Source organism: Ovis canadensis, chromosome 25 (genome assembly GCF_042477335.2).
Source record: "Ovis canadensis isolate MfBH-ARS-UI-01 breed Bighorn chromosome 25, ARS-UI_OviCan_v2, whole genome shotgun sequence".
Taxonomy (NCBI): domain Eukaryota; kingdom Metazoa; phylum Chordata; class Mammalia; order Artiodactyla; family Bovidae; genus Ovis; species Ovis canadensis.
The window spans coordinates 44,000,325-44,014,497 of NC_091269.1; the positions used below are offsets into that span (position 1 = coordinate 44,000,325).

Genomic DNA, 14,173 nt, shown 5'->3' on the forward strand with positions numbered 1-14,173 from the left:
CCTGCAAGAAGCCTCAGGGACCATTCACTCATTTTTCACCAACAGATATGTATTGAGCACCACCGTTTTGTGCCAGATACAAGCAGTGAACAGATTTCAGGCTTTTTCAACGCCCGAAGAGTTCGGAGTCCTGAACCACATCACTTAGCTTACAGGCCTCAGGCTAAAGCCTGAAGTCCACACATCAAGGTGAGGAACTATATAAAATGAATATTTAGCGATTTTTCAAGTGTAAGTAGCTACTGTCTCTTTTTTTAAAGCAATGAATGCGTAATAACTTTCAGTCACTACTTTTCCCATCAATTATTATCAAAAGAGGGTGTTTTTCAATTATTTAGATATTTTTAAAGGGAAGATGTTCTTATTCTTAAGAAGGAACTACTAGTAAACAACAGTTTGTTTCTCCTAGACACCAGGTCTGCAGTTCAGGGAGCTGCCACTAGGCACACAATGATACTCGGGATTTTCAGGGCAACTGATATGAGAAATTCAACCAATCACTCCACTACTACTGCGGAAAAAAAAGCAACACTTTTTCTGTTAAAACATTATGCATTCTATTTGGAACTCTTGTGCACTGTTGACAGGAACGTAAAATGGTTTAGCCACCATGGAAAACAGCATGGTGGCTCCTCAAAAAATTAAAAATAGAATTACCATATGATCCAGCAACTCCACTTCTGGGTGTATGGCCCGCACCCCCAGAAGTGAAAGCAGGTCTTCATATGATCCAGCAACTCCACTTCTGGGTGTATGGCCCGCACCCCCAGAAGTGAAAGCAGGTCTTGAAGAGATCCGTACACCCATGTTCGTGGTAGCATCGTTCACAATAGCTAAAACGCAGAAGCATCCAAGTGTCCGTCAAGGCGCGAGTGGATAAGCAAGATGTGGTATGTACATATAATAGGATACCATTCAGCCTTACAAGGGAAAGAGATGCTGACACGTGCCGCAGCGGGGGTGAGCCCTGAGGACGCTATGCTAAGGGAAATACGCCACTCACAAAAGGACAAATTACTGTATGACTCCACTCACATGAGGTATCCAGAGAAATCGAATTCATAGAGACAGAAAGCCGAATGGTGGTTTCCCGGGGTTGGGGATGGGGGAGAATGGGAATGGGTACATAGAATGTTAAGTTTTGCGAGATGAAGAGAGTTCTGGAGATGGAGAGTGATGATGGTTGCAAAACAAGATGAATGTACTTAATACCTCTGAGCTGTATACGTCAAAGTAGTTAAGATAGCAGATTTTATGTTATGTGTATTTTACAAATTAGAAAATTGGAAAAAATTATGCATTCTAATATTTCCAATGTTTACGGCATTTAAATACTACCTAAAAATTCATGCTTTCTTTCTTTAATCCTAACTGGTTTCAACTATTACTTGGCTCAATCCTGGATTTATTATCTTGTTATTCCCATTGTTAAGGCTTCTCAGAACTGTTCTCCACTTCTACTGTGTTTTGGATTCTAAATCCTTGCTCTGGCATCAAGCTTTCAGCTCCCAGTTTACAGTTTCAGAGAAAGAAAGCCTAAAGGTTTGGTACTTCTTAGGAATTAGCTACTAATTTCTAAGAAGCTACATCCTACTAATTCCTAGGATGACCTTGACAAGGCTGTAGGAAGCAGGGGAAAGACAAACCACAGCTTCCAAAGTCTGAAACACAGCCATCAGTCTGACTGCCAGATTTATAATCATTTCATCAGTAAGACGAAAATGTTAATGCTATAGCTGTCCAGATTCTAAGGAGATCAGAAATTCTAAATCATAGCGTTCCATTAATCAAAAAGATTTAAAATAAAATTGCTTTAGAAATAGAAGAAATCAACCTATATCTCAATCAGGTTTCTAACTTCATTGATTAAACAGGAGCATTACAGTGAGCATAGGTCTCATTTCCAAACTGGTGAATTTTCTTGTGAATCAAGTCAGTAGCCTGACAGGTCATTTACTAATGAATAGGCTATGACTATTAGGTAAGCTGTTACTACTAACATAATTAAGTACATATATAGGGAACATATTCTTAATTACATCCCACCCATGAATCTTAGTAGTAACGTCAAATGTGTCTTTATTGGAAGACTTATGAATGCCTCATGACTTATGATCTTTTCCCAACACTGGATCTGAAGTCTAGTGAACATGACATGCTGTACTGAAAAATTGCATAAGTGGCTTAAATTAGCATTTCCATGTTGATTCTTCATGTTTCTCTAAATAACTTCAGAAATCAAGTAGATATACCAGACTTAGGAAGATGTATGAACTCATCCTGATTCCACCATCCTTTTATTTTTCTGTTTTGCAATAAAATTTTGGGGAAAAAAAGTGGTGATAGAATTTTCTTCTAAATTTATCAAGAGTAGATATGGAGGAAGAGACTAAAAAAAAAAAAAAAAAAAGGACAGCTTGCCTTATTTTTTTTTCTAACCTCTAGAGTATTTTTGAAATATAAAATTCCTATCAGAAGAGCCCATGTGAGTTCCTCCTGTGCGCTGTTGATGGGGTTGTAAATTCTACCGTTATGGAAAACGCCTCAAAACACACACAAGAAAACTATCGCATATGATCCAGCAGTCGCACTTCTGGGCATCTGTCCAAAAGAAAGTAAATCAGAATCCTAAAGAGAGATCTTCACTGCGTCACTCACGGCAGCGTTATTCACAACAGCCAAGATATGGAAACAATCTGAGTGTCCATCAGTGGGTGAGTGGACAAAGAAGATGTGATACACGCGCACGCACACACGCAAATGGAACACTCAGCCTTTAAAAACAAAGGAAACACTGCCATTTCTGATACTATGGATGAATGCGGAAGATACCATGTAAGTGAATTAAGTCAGAGAAAAACGAACACTGCATAATCTCACTTGTATGTGGAATTTAAAAAAGTTGAGCTCATAGAAACAGAAAGTAGAACGATAGTTGCCAGGGGCTAGAGGGATAGGAGAAATGGGGGGAATGTTGATCAAAAGGTACAGATTTTCAGTTATAAGAATGATAAGTTCAGAAGATCTAACGTATAGCACTGTTCTATGAATTCTGCTAAGATAGTAGATCTTACCAAACACACCCAAAATTTGTGGATGGAGAGGTTGATGAACATGATTAAGAGGATCATTTCACAACGTTTACATATACCAAAACATCGCACTGAACACCTTAAATACAATGACTATTTGACAATTATATCTTCATAGAGCTGAAAAATAAATTTTTAAAAATGGGCTCCTGAAACTCTTTCAATGACAAGTAACAAAAGTCTATTGGAGAAGCTGACACAAAAGAAACGTGATTACCAAAGTTCACTTGTGTGCCCCTTATTCATTTAAATAATAATTTCACAAAGGAAAACATGATTTACATCAACAAAAAAAAAATTTTGCTCAACAAATTAAGTGTCCAGGGGAGATAGTCAACCCATTAAAATTTAAAAACAAACACGATTCAGCAATGCTCATTTGTTTTCCAATCACACAAATTTTTACTCATAGCAGTTTCAAAAAACTCTTGTATTTGGTAACGTACACTGCCATATACCACACACATAGAAAGCAGTAAAACTTAATTGACGTAACTAACAAGCTCCTATTTTTTCCCTTCAGATGAGCTTTAAGATGACTAAATTTTGGAAATAGATAGCTTAACCCTGTTTACTTTCTTATCTTTATAAAATCAAGCAAGAGTCTGCATATTGAGCTGTCAACCTTTCCTATGATTTGCAACGACTAAGAATTTTGACCACAGAACCTCTTTCAAGAAAAATGCACACTTATACCAAACTGCAATTTCAGAAACATCTCAGAAACCCATCGATGAGTATTCCAGGGTCTCAAGGCCACCAAGAATCCCCAAACTAGAGGAGTTTACAGCCTTCCCAAATGAAAAAAGTTCTTACTCATTTCTTTTGAATTCTAAGTTAAAAAAAAAAAATTAAGCAAACTTTTTTTTCTTTTTTCTGCCCCCCCCCCTTTTTTCTTCATAAATATCAAAGAGATATCAACTGTAGAAAATCTGGAAAATACCAACAAGCACAGAGGAAAATCCGCCACCCGTTCTCACTTGAGCCAGTGTGGCTCAATGGTTAACACGCAGGTTCTAACACCGGGGTCTGCATCCTGCCACTGCTGCTTATGAATGCTGGTTGGTGATCCTGGACAACTAAGGTAATGAAAGAACCCAGCCTGGAGATTGGAGTGTCAGCTAAAGGAGATAATCCACATAAGGGCTTTAGCATGGTGCTCAATGTAATCTAAAACACCCACTAAGACCAACAGTGCTCAGAGGTGAAGCAACTTGCTCAATAAGACCAAGATAGTTAGTGGCAAAACCAGGCCTAAAACCAAGGTTTCTTACTCCCAGTTCAGTGATCTTTCTACAACAGAGTTCTGAAAGGCTTCGCACAGAACCAGTCATTATGGTTAACATCATCATCTATTGTGGGGTTTTTTTGTGTGTTTTTTTGGTTACTGTACGTTGAGACTTTATAAGTCAGGCATTGTGAATGCATATTACATGAATATTTAATCATCACAACTTTTTTTTAAGTCAAATCCATTCAAAAAATTTTGTCTTTTTACTCATGTTTTTGATTGACATATAATTGACTTAAAATATGAGTTTCAGGAGTACCACATGGTGATTTGGTATTTATATACATTATAAAATCATCACCATGATAAGTCTAGTTGCCATCTGTCACCATACAAAGTGATTACAATATTATTGACTATATTCCCCATGCTGTACTACATCCCCATAACTTATTTTATAACTGGGAGATTGTACCTCAATCTCCCACAACTATTTCCCTCATCCCTGTTCAGGCAACCACAAGTTTGTTCTCTTTCTATGAGTCTGTTTCAAGTTTGTTTTATAACTTTACCTTTTTGACAAAATTGATAAACCAGAGATTACGGTCAGGATATCTGTTTTTAAAATTTAGCCATCTTAAAGCTCATCTGAGGGGGAAAAAAATAGGAGTTTATTCTTAGTTACGACATGCCAATTAAGTTTTGTTATCACTTTTCATCTATGTTCCCAGTTCGAACTTCGGTTTGGGAAACACAAAATTCCAACCAGTCTATATACATATAATGTTGGAGAAGAGAAACAGTATTTAAATTATTAATTGAGTGATATTCTTTAAAGTTTCATTTATAAAACTGTCTTTAAAAACAAATAGAAAATTCAAAACAAAGCAACCCCTGTAAGGAAGTGAGTACCACTGACCCCTGGAACAACACTTTGGGTTTGAACTGGGTAGGTTCACTTACACGTGGATTTTTTTCAATAGTAAATACTACAGAACTACATGATCTGTCAGTTGAATCGCCGGATAGGGAGGAGTACAGGGGGCCAACTGTAAATCATGAGCCAGTAGGGGCCTTAAGCCCACATTGCTCAAGGGTCAACAATAATCTGAAAAGCATCCACTTGGGTGGCATATCTCCTCTAGAAATTTCAGGTATAGTAAGATAGTATCTTTAAAAAGTTAAGAATGGTGCACAACTGCAAAAAATATCCTGTTCAGTTTCTAGAGCCACCACCCATTTGATTAGAAGCTTGGCTTTTTTTAAAGGCAAAAAGTTCCATATTTACATATTCTCCCAACAGTCACCTGAAAACCATTACAGAAGCCTATGTGGTTATAACTGGCATTTAACACAGAAGTTTGGAGAAGGCAATGGCACCCCACTCCAGCTCTCTTGCCTGGAAAATCCCATGGACGGAGGAGCCTGGTAGGCTGCAGTCCATGGGGTCGCTAAGAGTCGGACATGACTGAGGGACTTCACTTTCACTTTTCACTTTCATGCATTGGAGAAGGAAATGGCAACCCACTCCAGTGTTCTTGCCTAGAGAATCCCAGGGATGGGGTCGCACAGAGTCGGACACGACCGAAGCGACTTAGCAGCAGCAGCAACACAGAAGTTTAAGATATGGAATAGAAGATACCAAACTTCTAAAATTAGAACATCAACTCATGATACTTGAGCACTTTAAGATTTTGATACAGCTTGATTTTGATAAAGCTTTTTAATCTACCCAGTGTTTCATACCATTTATCCTGCTTATGTTCTGGATACTTAAATTTTCTGTTATCTCAGAAGTTTTAAGTCAGAATATACTTTGAGCTAGAGATGGTTTTATATTTGATCCCAAAATAGACCCAGAGCAAAGGATATCCCTACAATTAAATATCCAGTGAGTCCCTCCTTCACTTTCACCCAGTGGATTTGGGAATAACCCAAGTAGGGTATCCAAGTCACAATGATTTCCAGAACGGGCTGGATCAATTATCTAATGACACATAATAAGAAATCAAATACTTACTGTCCACATTTTTTTTTTTTTTGGCCTCACCATATAGCATGCAGAATCTTACTTCCCCAACTAGGGATCAAACCCATGTCCCCTAGAGTCTAAGCAGGAGTCTTAAGCACTGGACCACCCTAGAATTCCCAAATTCTACCTACATTGAAAGGTCCTGATGTGGAGCAGAATACAACCCTTTGGGCATTTTTTCCTTATAGAGCGGAGTTGTGTTAAAGGCACATTCCCTCATTATCATCCCTCAAACTGCAGGGCACATTAGGGATAAAGTCTATGTGTACCCACTCAGAAATGTATTTACATAAACTTAATCATACTGAATTTTTTTTCCCCAAAATATCACACTTTTCTGTAACCAATGGAATTAATCAGATCTTTTATTTAGGCTAGAATCCAAAATAAGTTATGTGTACCACACCCATGTTTTGTATAGACTAAACTTCCTTAAAAACAAAACAAAAACGACTCTTTCCTGCCTCTAAGGCAGGAGTCTTCAGTTCACTGAGGTCTTGATCACTGGTGAAATCCATTGTCACTGCAAGAACTTGTGCTTTTAAGCCAGCCCAGGATAGTACAAAGGGGCTTCCCTGCTGGCTCAGAGGTAAAGAATCCCCTGCATTGCAGGAGATCGCTTGCAATGCAGATCAGGTTCAGTCCCTGGGTGAGGAAGATGCCCTGGAGAAGGAAATAGCAAACCACTCCAGTATTCTTGCCTGGGAAATCCCATGGACAGGGGAGCCTGGAGGGCTACATACAGTCCACAGGGTTGCAAGAGTCAGACATGACTTAGCAACTATACCACCACCACCACCACCAAGATGGTACAAAGGCAGACGCTTTACTTGAGTAATCCCAGATTATAGATACAACCAGTCCTGTGTAAGACATTAAGGAGTTGTAGGGTAACCAGAGTAAAGATGTTTTACACAACGTCAAAAAGTAATCTCAGCTTCCTATTTTGGGGTAACTTGTAGCAGCAACAAAACTAGGCACCATAACTGCTATGATTTTTCTGGTCCTAGGCTAGAATATTGTCCAATAACTTACAGCTATGGGCTAAATGTCTCTGTCCCTCCAAAACTCGTATGTTGGAATCTTAAGCCTCAAGAGTGATGGTACAGTAGGTGTGACTTTTGGGAAATGCTTAAGACATAAAGGTGGAATCCTTGTGAATCGGATCAGTGCCTTATAAAAGAGGCTCCAGGGAGAGGCCCAGCTCCTTACACCACACAAACAGCTAGAACTCTGTGACCACAAAAGGGCCCTTGCCCAGACATGCTGGCACCCTGATCTCAGCCTTCTAGCCTTCAGAACTGCAAGCAACAAATTTCTGCCCTTTATAAGCTACCCAGTCTAGGTATTTTGTTACAGCAACCCCAACAGGCTAAGATACTACGAACACACACACAAACCCAGCTATATGTCAAGAAAATGGTTTCCTTCCTTACTACATCTGTATGTCAAGGTATCAGTAAACTTAGGGTCATCATTTTATACCTCTCGATTATTCAAAATGGTCAGAAATGTAACTGCAAAGTACTTTGATTACTAATTATACAAGACAATTCAAGCGAACCAAATGATGCCAAGTCAACCAAATGATGCCACTTCAAGAGGAAAGAAGGATTCTGCAGTTCATATCAACTCCCAGGAAATCAGATGTAACAAATTAAAAGGTTCTGAATAAGTACAGCTTTGAGAATCCCACCGGAGAACACATGCCAATTAGAGGTCTCTCCTGTAACTATGCCACATAATTGGCCTTAGGTTGTTTGCTCCACTGCTTCCAGTTAGAACCCAGCTCAGGCAGGCTACTCAGAAGCAACACACAGATTAGATTTGCTGCCAGTGTCCAAGTGTCAGGACAGAACTGTAGCAATCTTTCTGGTAGAAGTACAATTAATTTATCTATTTCTGATAGTCCAGCACAGAAAAAAAGTAAGACTCAGCACACATAAGGATAAGATTTCATCTTTATTATTCTAGACAAACACTGGAATGTGATATTCACAGGTATTATGTATTAACATCTAAAAGATTTGCACTCACTGTGGGTCAAGTTTCCTGGCTGAATAAAAAACAAAAAACCTTAAAGGTATAAAAAGGAATCAGACATTTGTCCTTGTATGTATAAACTAAATATATATAAACTTTTCCTATTGGGAGGGAGCATAAAACAAGCAATGGCTTAAGAAAAAAACTATTTAAATTTGCACAAATAATACATGCTCTTTGCAAAGAGATGAGGAAATATAAAAAGGCAAAAATGAAAATAAAAACTAAAAGAGTTACCAGCAATTCTGGTGGGTTTTTTTTTTTTTAACCCAGGCAGCTTCAATACATTTGTTTCTGTTCCTCTACTCCTTCTCCAAATTATAGCTGCTGCTTCTAACCAAAAAAATCTGAATCGAAGACAGTATCCTTTTTAGTCAATGCACCTTTAACTCGTAGCACAATGAGGCATTTTAAGCACTTGTTAAGACATATAAGAAAATCCGCATGTCAAACTAACTGAGCTGAGCAAAAAGACTATGGTCAGAGAATGAGGTCTTACCTTATCTGCATAAATTGGAATATCATGAAATGGAGAGATATATTGTCCTTTTTCATTTTCTGCAAAATCAATTAGAAAATATTACTTTTATTGGTTAATTACATTTCCAGATGCATGAAGTACACGTTTTTCAAGACTTTTTTTCTTTTAAGAGAATGTTTAGATTTACAATAAAATTGAGAAAAAGGTATAGAGATATCCCACATACCCTCTCCTCCCTATATCAATATCACTCGCCAAATTTTATTCCCACCCCAGAGAAACTGGTTTTATACTTGACTGCTCCAAGGCCAGGTTAGGTTTTCATTCTACTTGCTCCTTAGGGGTCTAGGAGGTACTAACCTCTGGTGAGGGTGGGGACTGCTTTACAAACCTGTGTACCCCAGAGCCTGTCTGCAGTTTCTGATATACAAAAGGCAAGCAAATTGTTTGACCTTACATCAGTTAACAGAGCTAATGACATACCTGGGTTCAGGGAGAAGGGAGGGGACCAATTTGTCAAATTATAAACCATGTTGCTTTAAGTGGTGTTTCCAGGGAGACAGAGCCATCTGAGATCATAATTTTTCTTAAGGATAATCTAGTTGTAACTCACTTTAACAGGCAATTTCTGTATTCTAGAGAACTAGCTCCCATATCCAAAAAGTACTTCTAAAACTTCCTCACTATTCTTTAGGAAACTTAAGGCTTAGTCCACATTGCATTCCTTCACGATTAAAAATCAAGGTGGAATAGGAAAAACTGAGCAGTGACCACCCCCAATGACCCTTCAGAGTCAACAGTGACTTGTGATCCAACCCACTATCAGTTTTAAAAAGATTGGCAAATTAACATTATAGAGGTAAAAACTTCTCCTATTAAAGAAGGATGCTAAGAAGTCTATTAATTTTTTTAATTAAAAAAAATTTTAGGTACTCACTAGGTAGTACTCACTACCTATGCATAATCTGAGTAAAAACTGTTTTTCTTCTGTAAATATAACTTGAAAACATATACTGTATCATCCCCGAACCTTCAAACTAGAGTCATTTCTCTAAGTCCCTCCTACAGAGGGATTCTGGAGCCAACACTAACTCCAAGAAAACTGCTCAGTGAATTATTTGTCAAAGGTTTCTGCATTGCCCTTGTTGCTGAATCCCGCAATTCATAAAATGGGTGGGGGAGGTCCCACGCTTTTTTGGATTTTAAACGGCAGTCTGAACTTCATCTAGTTGTGTAACTTTACAGCTCACTTTCCTTTTCCTCTAATACGAGGCTACTTTAGGCTAGGAGCTTTGTTCTTTCAATATTAACCGTGTACCCCCTCTTCCCGTCTCTTTACTGCTCTTCATACCCGGAACTCATAGAACTCAACGCACCTGCCCATTTCCTCTGGAACAAAATAGTGAAGCAGTTAAAAGAGAAACGCCTCCGTTATCTCTAATAATCTTGGAAGGGTGGAAGGGAGGGGGATGGTAAGAAGATACAGATAAACAAGAGATAGCTTTCCCCCACCTAGGAGGCTAAAGGAAAGCGGAGCCTACAGCCTTTAAGTGCATACTTCGGGTGGGTACCCCTTAGACGCGATCCCCCGGCCCAGGGGCCAAAACTTGGCACTTTCTTACTCATGCTTGCCCGACTGACGTCACCTGTTTGACGGGAGGGGAACAGCTTTCTGTTTCATAAGGCATCTTTCCAGCATCAGGGCTACGGGAAACCAAGCGTCAGGGAGACAGAAGCGCCACTGGGACCTCAGAGGGACCGGTCCAGTCCTCTACTGACCGCTCCTGATCCGGGCCTCAGTTTCCCCGTCTATAGGACGTGGGCCTGGACTTGACCCCGCCAGGTCCCCACAATCTGAGCTACAGTGGAGGAATTAAGGTCTTAAGATGTCACCACCATCACCTCCTCTCCCCCACCCCGTTCCTCCGAACTGAATAATCCTCTTACGGGCATTAGCTTAGCCCAAGACACCTTACTTAGGGTGGCTCAGTGGAGTCCTTTTCCCATCAGACACTGCCTGAGCCGGACACCTGCGAAACGAGCCTGGCGCAGGTTCAGGTCCAATCGGGCGTGTGAAATGGGAACGCCTATCCACGCCGTCCGACGCGCGAGCGGGACGTGTCAAATGAGGGCCAGGCCCTCCTAGACCCGCCGCCCAAGTCCCCGGGACCGGAGGAGGAGGCCGGCGGGGGCCCGAGACAACGAGCCGAGCGCGGGTCGCAACTGCTGGAGCGGGAACCGAAGCGAGGCCCGGGAATGAATGGGCGGGCTGGCAGGGAGGGGCCGTGGGCCTCCGACACTCACTGAGGAAGACTCGGTACTCGAGGGTGAAGGGCGCCGCGCGCTCCTCGCTGCTGAAGCCGCTCATCGTGCCGGAGACCAGCCGCCGCCGCTGCTACTGCTACAGAGCCACAAACCCGCACGCGGCGCCGACTGACAAGAAGTGAGCTCCGCGCCTGCGCACTGCGGAGACTGGCGCGGCGAGCAGGGCGGGGAGCCGCCTTTAACGCTGCTGGCGGGCTCGCACCCATCCCATGCGCAGGCGCACTTCGTAAGGCTGGCGAGTCCCGGCGCCCTAGCTCCACCCCCTCTGGCCGCGCCTCCGCTGACCACTGCTCAGCTCGCAGGCTGGGCCACGTGGCTGGCGGCCGGCTTTGGCCGTGATCCTTCTGACCTGGCGGGCTTTGTGCCTCTGACCTAGGAGGGTAACCAGTTCTCAGCTTGGACCAGCTAAGAATTGACTGTCGACATCTCGCGCACACTGGGAGCTCACCTTTGACACACACCCTTCTCCGCAGAGTAATTCCTTATCTCAAAAGAAGTTTAATAGGAGTCAGCCGCTTTACCTGACGAACTGTGCCAGGCGGGAGCAGTTTTCTGATCCGTTTAAGCAAAGTTAAGGCATATTACTGACACCAAGCTGCAATGGTTCCCAGCTAGGTAGGAGCTCCATCACTTTCTAGCGTGTGACATCGAGCAAATTGCTGTTAACCTCTGACTCAGTTTCTCACCTGGGAAATGGAGCTGGTCAGAGTAAAGATTTCAAAGGTTGCAGGGATGATGAACCGAGTTGATGGACGTGAAGATCCGTCCATCTAGGGAGGAACATCCCTAGACATCCAGTGATTAAGACTCTGCCCTTCTACTGAAGGGGGTGCGGATTCGATCCCACGTGTTACGTGGTGTGGCCAAAAAAATTGCAAATATGGAAAAGAAAGGAAGAGCTGGCTTGTAAGCACTCAGGAAGTGTAACTTGTTATTCCCACCCTTATCTGCAGAGGATTAAGTCCGCACCCTCTGCTTGCCCAACACTCCCCATGCCCTTAGGACTTCAAATGGAAGCATTGGAAAAGTCCAGGCCTAAACTCAGAGTCCCTTGAGGACGTTTCTCTCAGGCACAAGCTCTTTGAAGCTTATTTTTATACCACTGTTTCATGGTGTTCGGCCAGCCCCCAAAAGCTAAAGTCTGATTGACGTTATGGGCAGATAATTTACATCACTTACATCTCCAGTTCTGTATGTTGGGTTTTTTATGTAAATTTCAAAATCCTCAAACTAAGCAATAATTATTCACTAATTTGATTACAAAGTTATTTCAGAGAATGCCTGGTTTTATTTAAAATTTTTGCTGGATTGGGCCTCTTTAAATAATCTTGATTTTCTACGACATAAAAGATAATGTGCCTCAAAGATATTTTGATTTAAACTCTTTTTCCCAAAAAAACAATGTCTAATGTGTAAAATGAGATGTTCCCTGTATTAAATGAAAACCTAGTAAGTTAATTTTCCAGTTAGTGGCAGTATCCTTCCCTTGTCTCCATCAAAACTCTCGTTAATCTTCAGAAAGCCATGACTCACTGACCTTTTAAACGCTATACCACACAGCTTTACCATAACTGGAACACAGGGCAGGAAAAAGAAAATAGTAGAGCAGTAGTTCAGTCAGTAATGCAACAGATTACTGAAAGCTCAAGGTATCTCTGCAGAGTGAACACTAAGTAGGCTCACCTTCAGAGAGTTTCTTAAAAGGGTGTGGAATCTGAACTGCGCTGTCAGTTTTCTACCTCTAAGCAGATGGAGCTAGTTTTCTTAGAAGAACCCCAGAATCTCATGTGTAACTGACTTGTGAACAGATGGAAATGATGCAATCGTCTCCCACATGCACTTTCCCTTTTGCTTGCTGCTACTAAGAGCAAGAAAATAAAGTCTTGCTGACCTCTGGACTTGCACACTAGCTCTTGTTTTATTGAATGTCTTGGGAGAGCCAATCAGCACCAACCCCAGTAAAAAGCCAAATCCTGCCTTTGCTCGGGCACAAGTCAGTGCTGTGTAACTTTCCCTTGCGGGCAGGTGCAGTGAGCCCCACAGGCCCTTTGGACCTTGTTCTCCTTCTCATATCCCTCTGGAGCCTAGCACAGTACCTGGCCTAGAGTAGGTGTTTTAATGACTCTTTGCCAGAACAATAGGTAGAGGAATTGATGAAAAGGAGAGCAAAAATACTTCTTAAGTATAATGGTTTGACAAAGGATGAACCCAGCTGTTCTCAAATGTTGTCTCTCTTGCTCTATAACTGAATCCAATGGTGCTTTTTAGTCCACATCCTGCTGTTTGCTGTAATTAGCCTTGTTGCTGCTGCTGCTGCTGCTAAGTCGCTTCAGTCGTGTCCGACTCTGTGCAACCCCATAGACGGCAGCCCATCAGGCTCTGCCGTCCCTGGGATTCTCCAGGCAAGAACACTGGAGTGGGTTGCCATTTCTTTCTCCAATGCAGGAAAGTGAAAAGTGAAAGTGAAGTCGCTCAGTCGTGTCCAACTCTCAGCGACCCCATGGACTGCAGCCTACCAGGCTCCTCCGTCCATGGGATTTTCCAGGCAAGAGTACTGGAGTGGGGTGCCATTGCCTTCTCCGTTAGGCACCTCCAACTTCCTGATGCCCTCTCTCTTCCTTGGCTTTGTGACTGCATTATCTTCTGACATCCCTCCTACTTCTCTGGCCCCTCTTTTCTCATTCTCCCCTTTAGCCATCTCTTCGTCTGGATCATCACTACTTTTCTAACTTCTCATGGTCTTTCTCTCTAGAGATACCCTCTCCCTAGGTTATCTCATGTATAATTTTGGTGTCAACTACCACCTATAGGTCCTATAACAGGAAAACTTTCAAATTTATAACTACGTTTTATTTAACACTCATAACTGTCGTCTCTGCTAGGTGGTAGGGTTGTAGCGCTTCGAAAGACATGGTTGTGGGCCCCACAGAACTTGTAGTCTGAAGGGAAGACAGACTTCAACAAGTACG

General features: G+C 41.7%; 1 protein-coding gene across 1 annotated transcript in view; it reads right to left on the reverse strand.

Moving 5' to 3' along the window:
• PPA1 (inorganic pyrophosphatase 1) overlaps positions 1–11,471 on the reverse strand; it is a 34,118-nt gene extending 22,647 nt beyond the window's left edge. Inside the window, exons 1-2 of the mRNA XM_069571975.1 lie at positions 11,184–11,471; positions 8,898–8,956 (exon numbers count right to left, since the gene is read on the reverse strand). Coding sequence (XP_069428076.1) covers positions 8,898–8,956; positions 11,184–11,247 — 123 coding nt within the window. The 5' untranslated portion in view covers positions 11,248–11,471. The remainder of the gene's footprint in view (positions 1–8,897; positions 8,957–11,183) is intronic.
• Between the last annotated feature and the right edge of the window lie 2,702 nt (positions 11,472–14,173).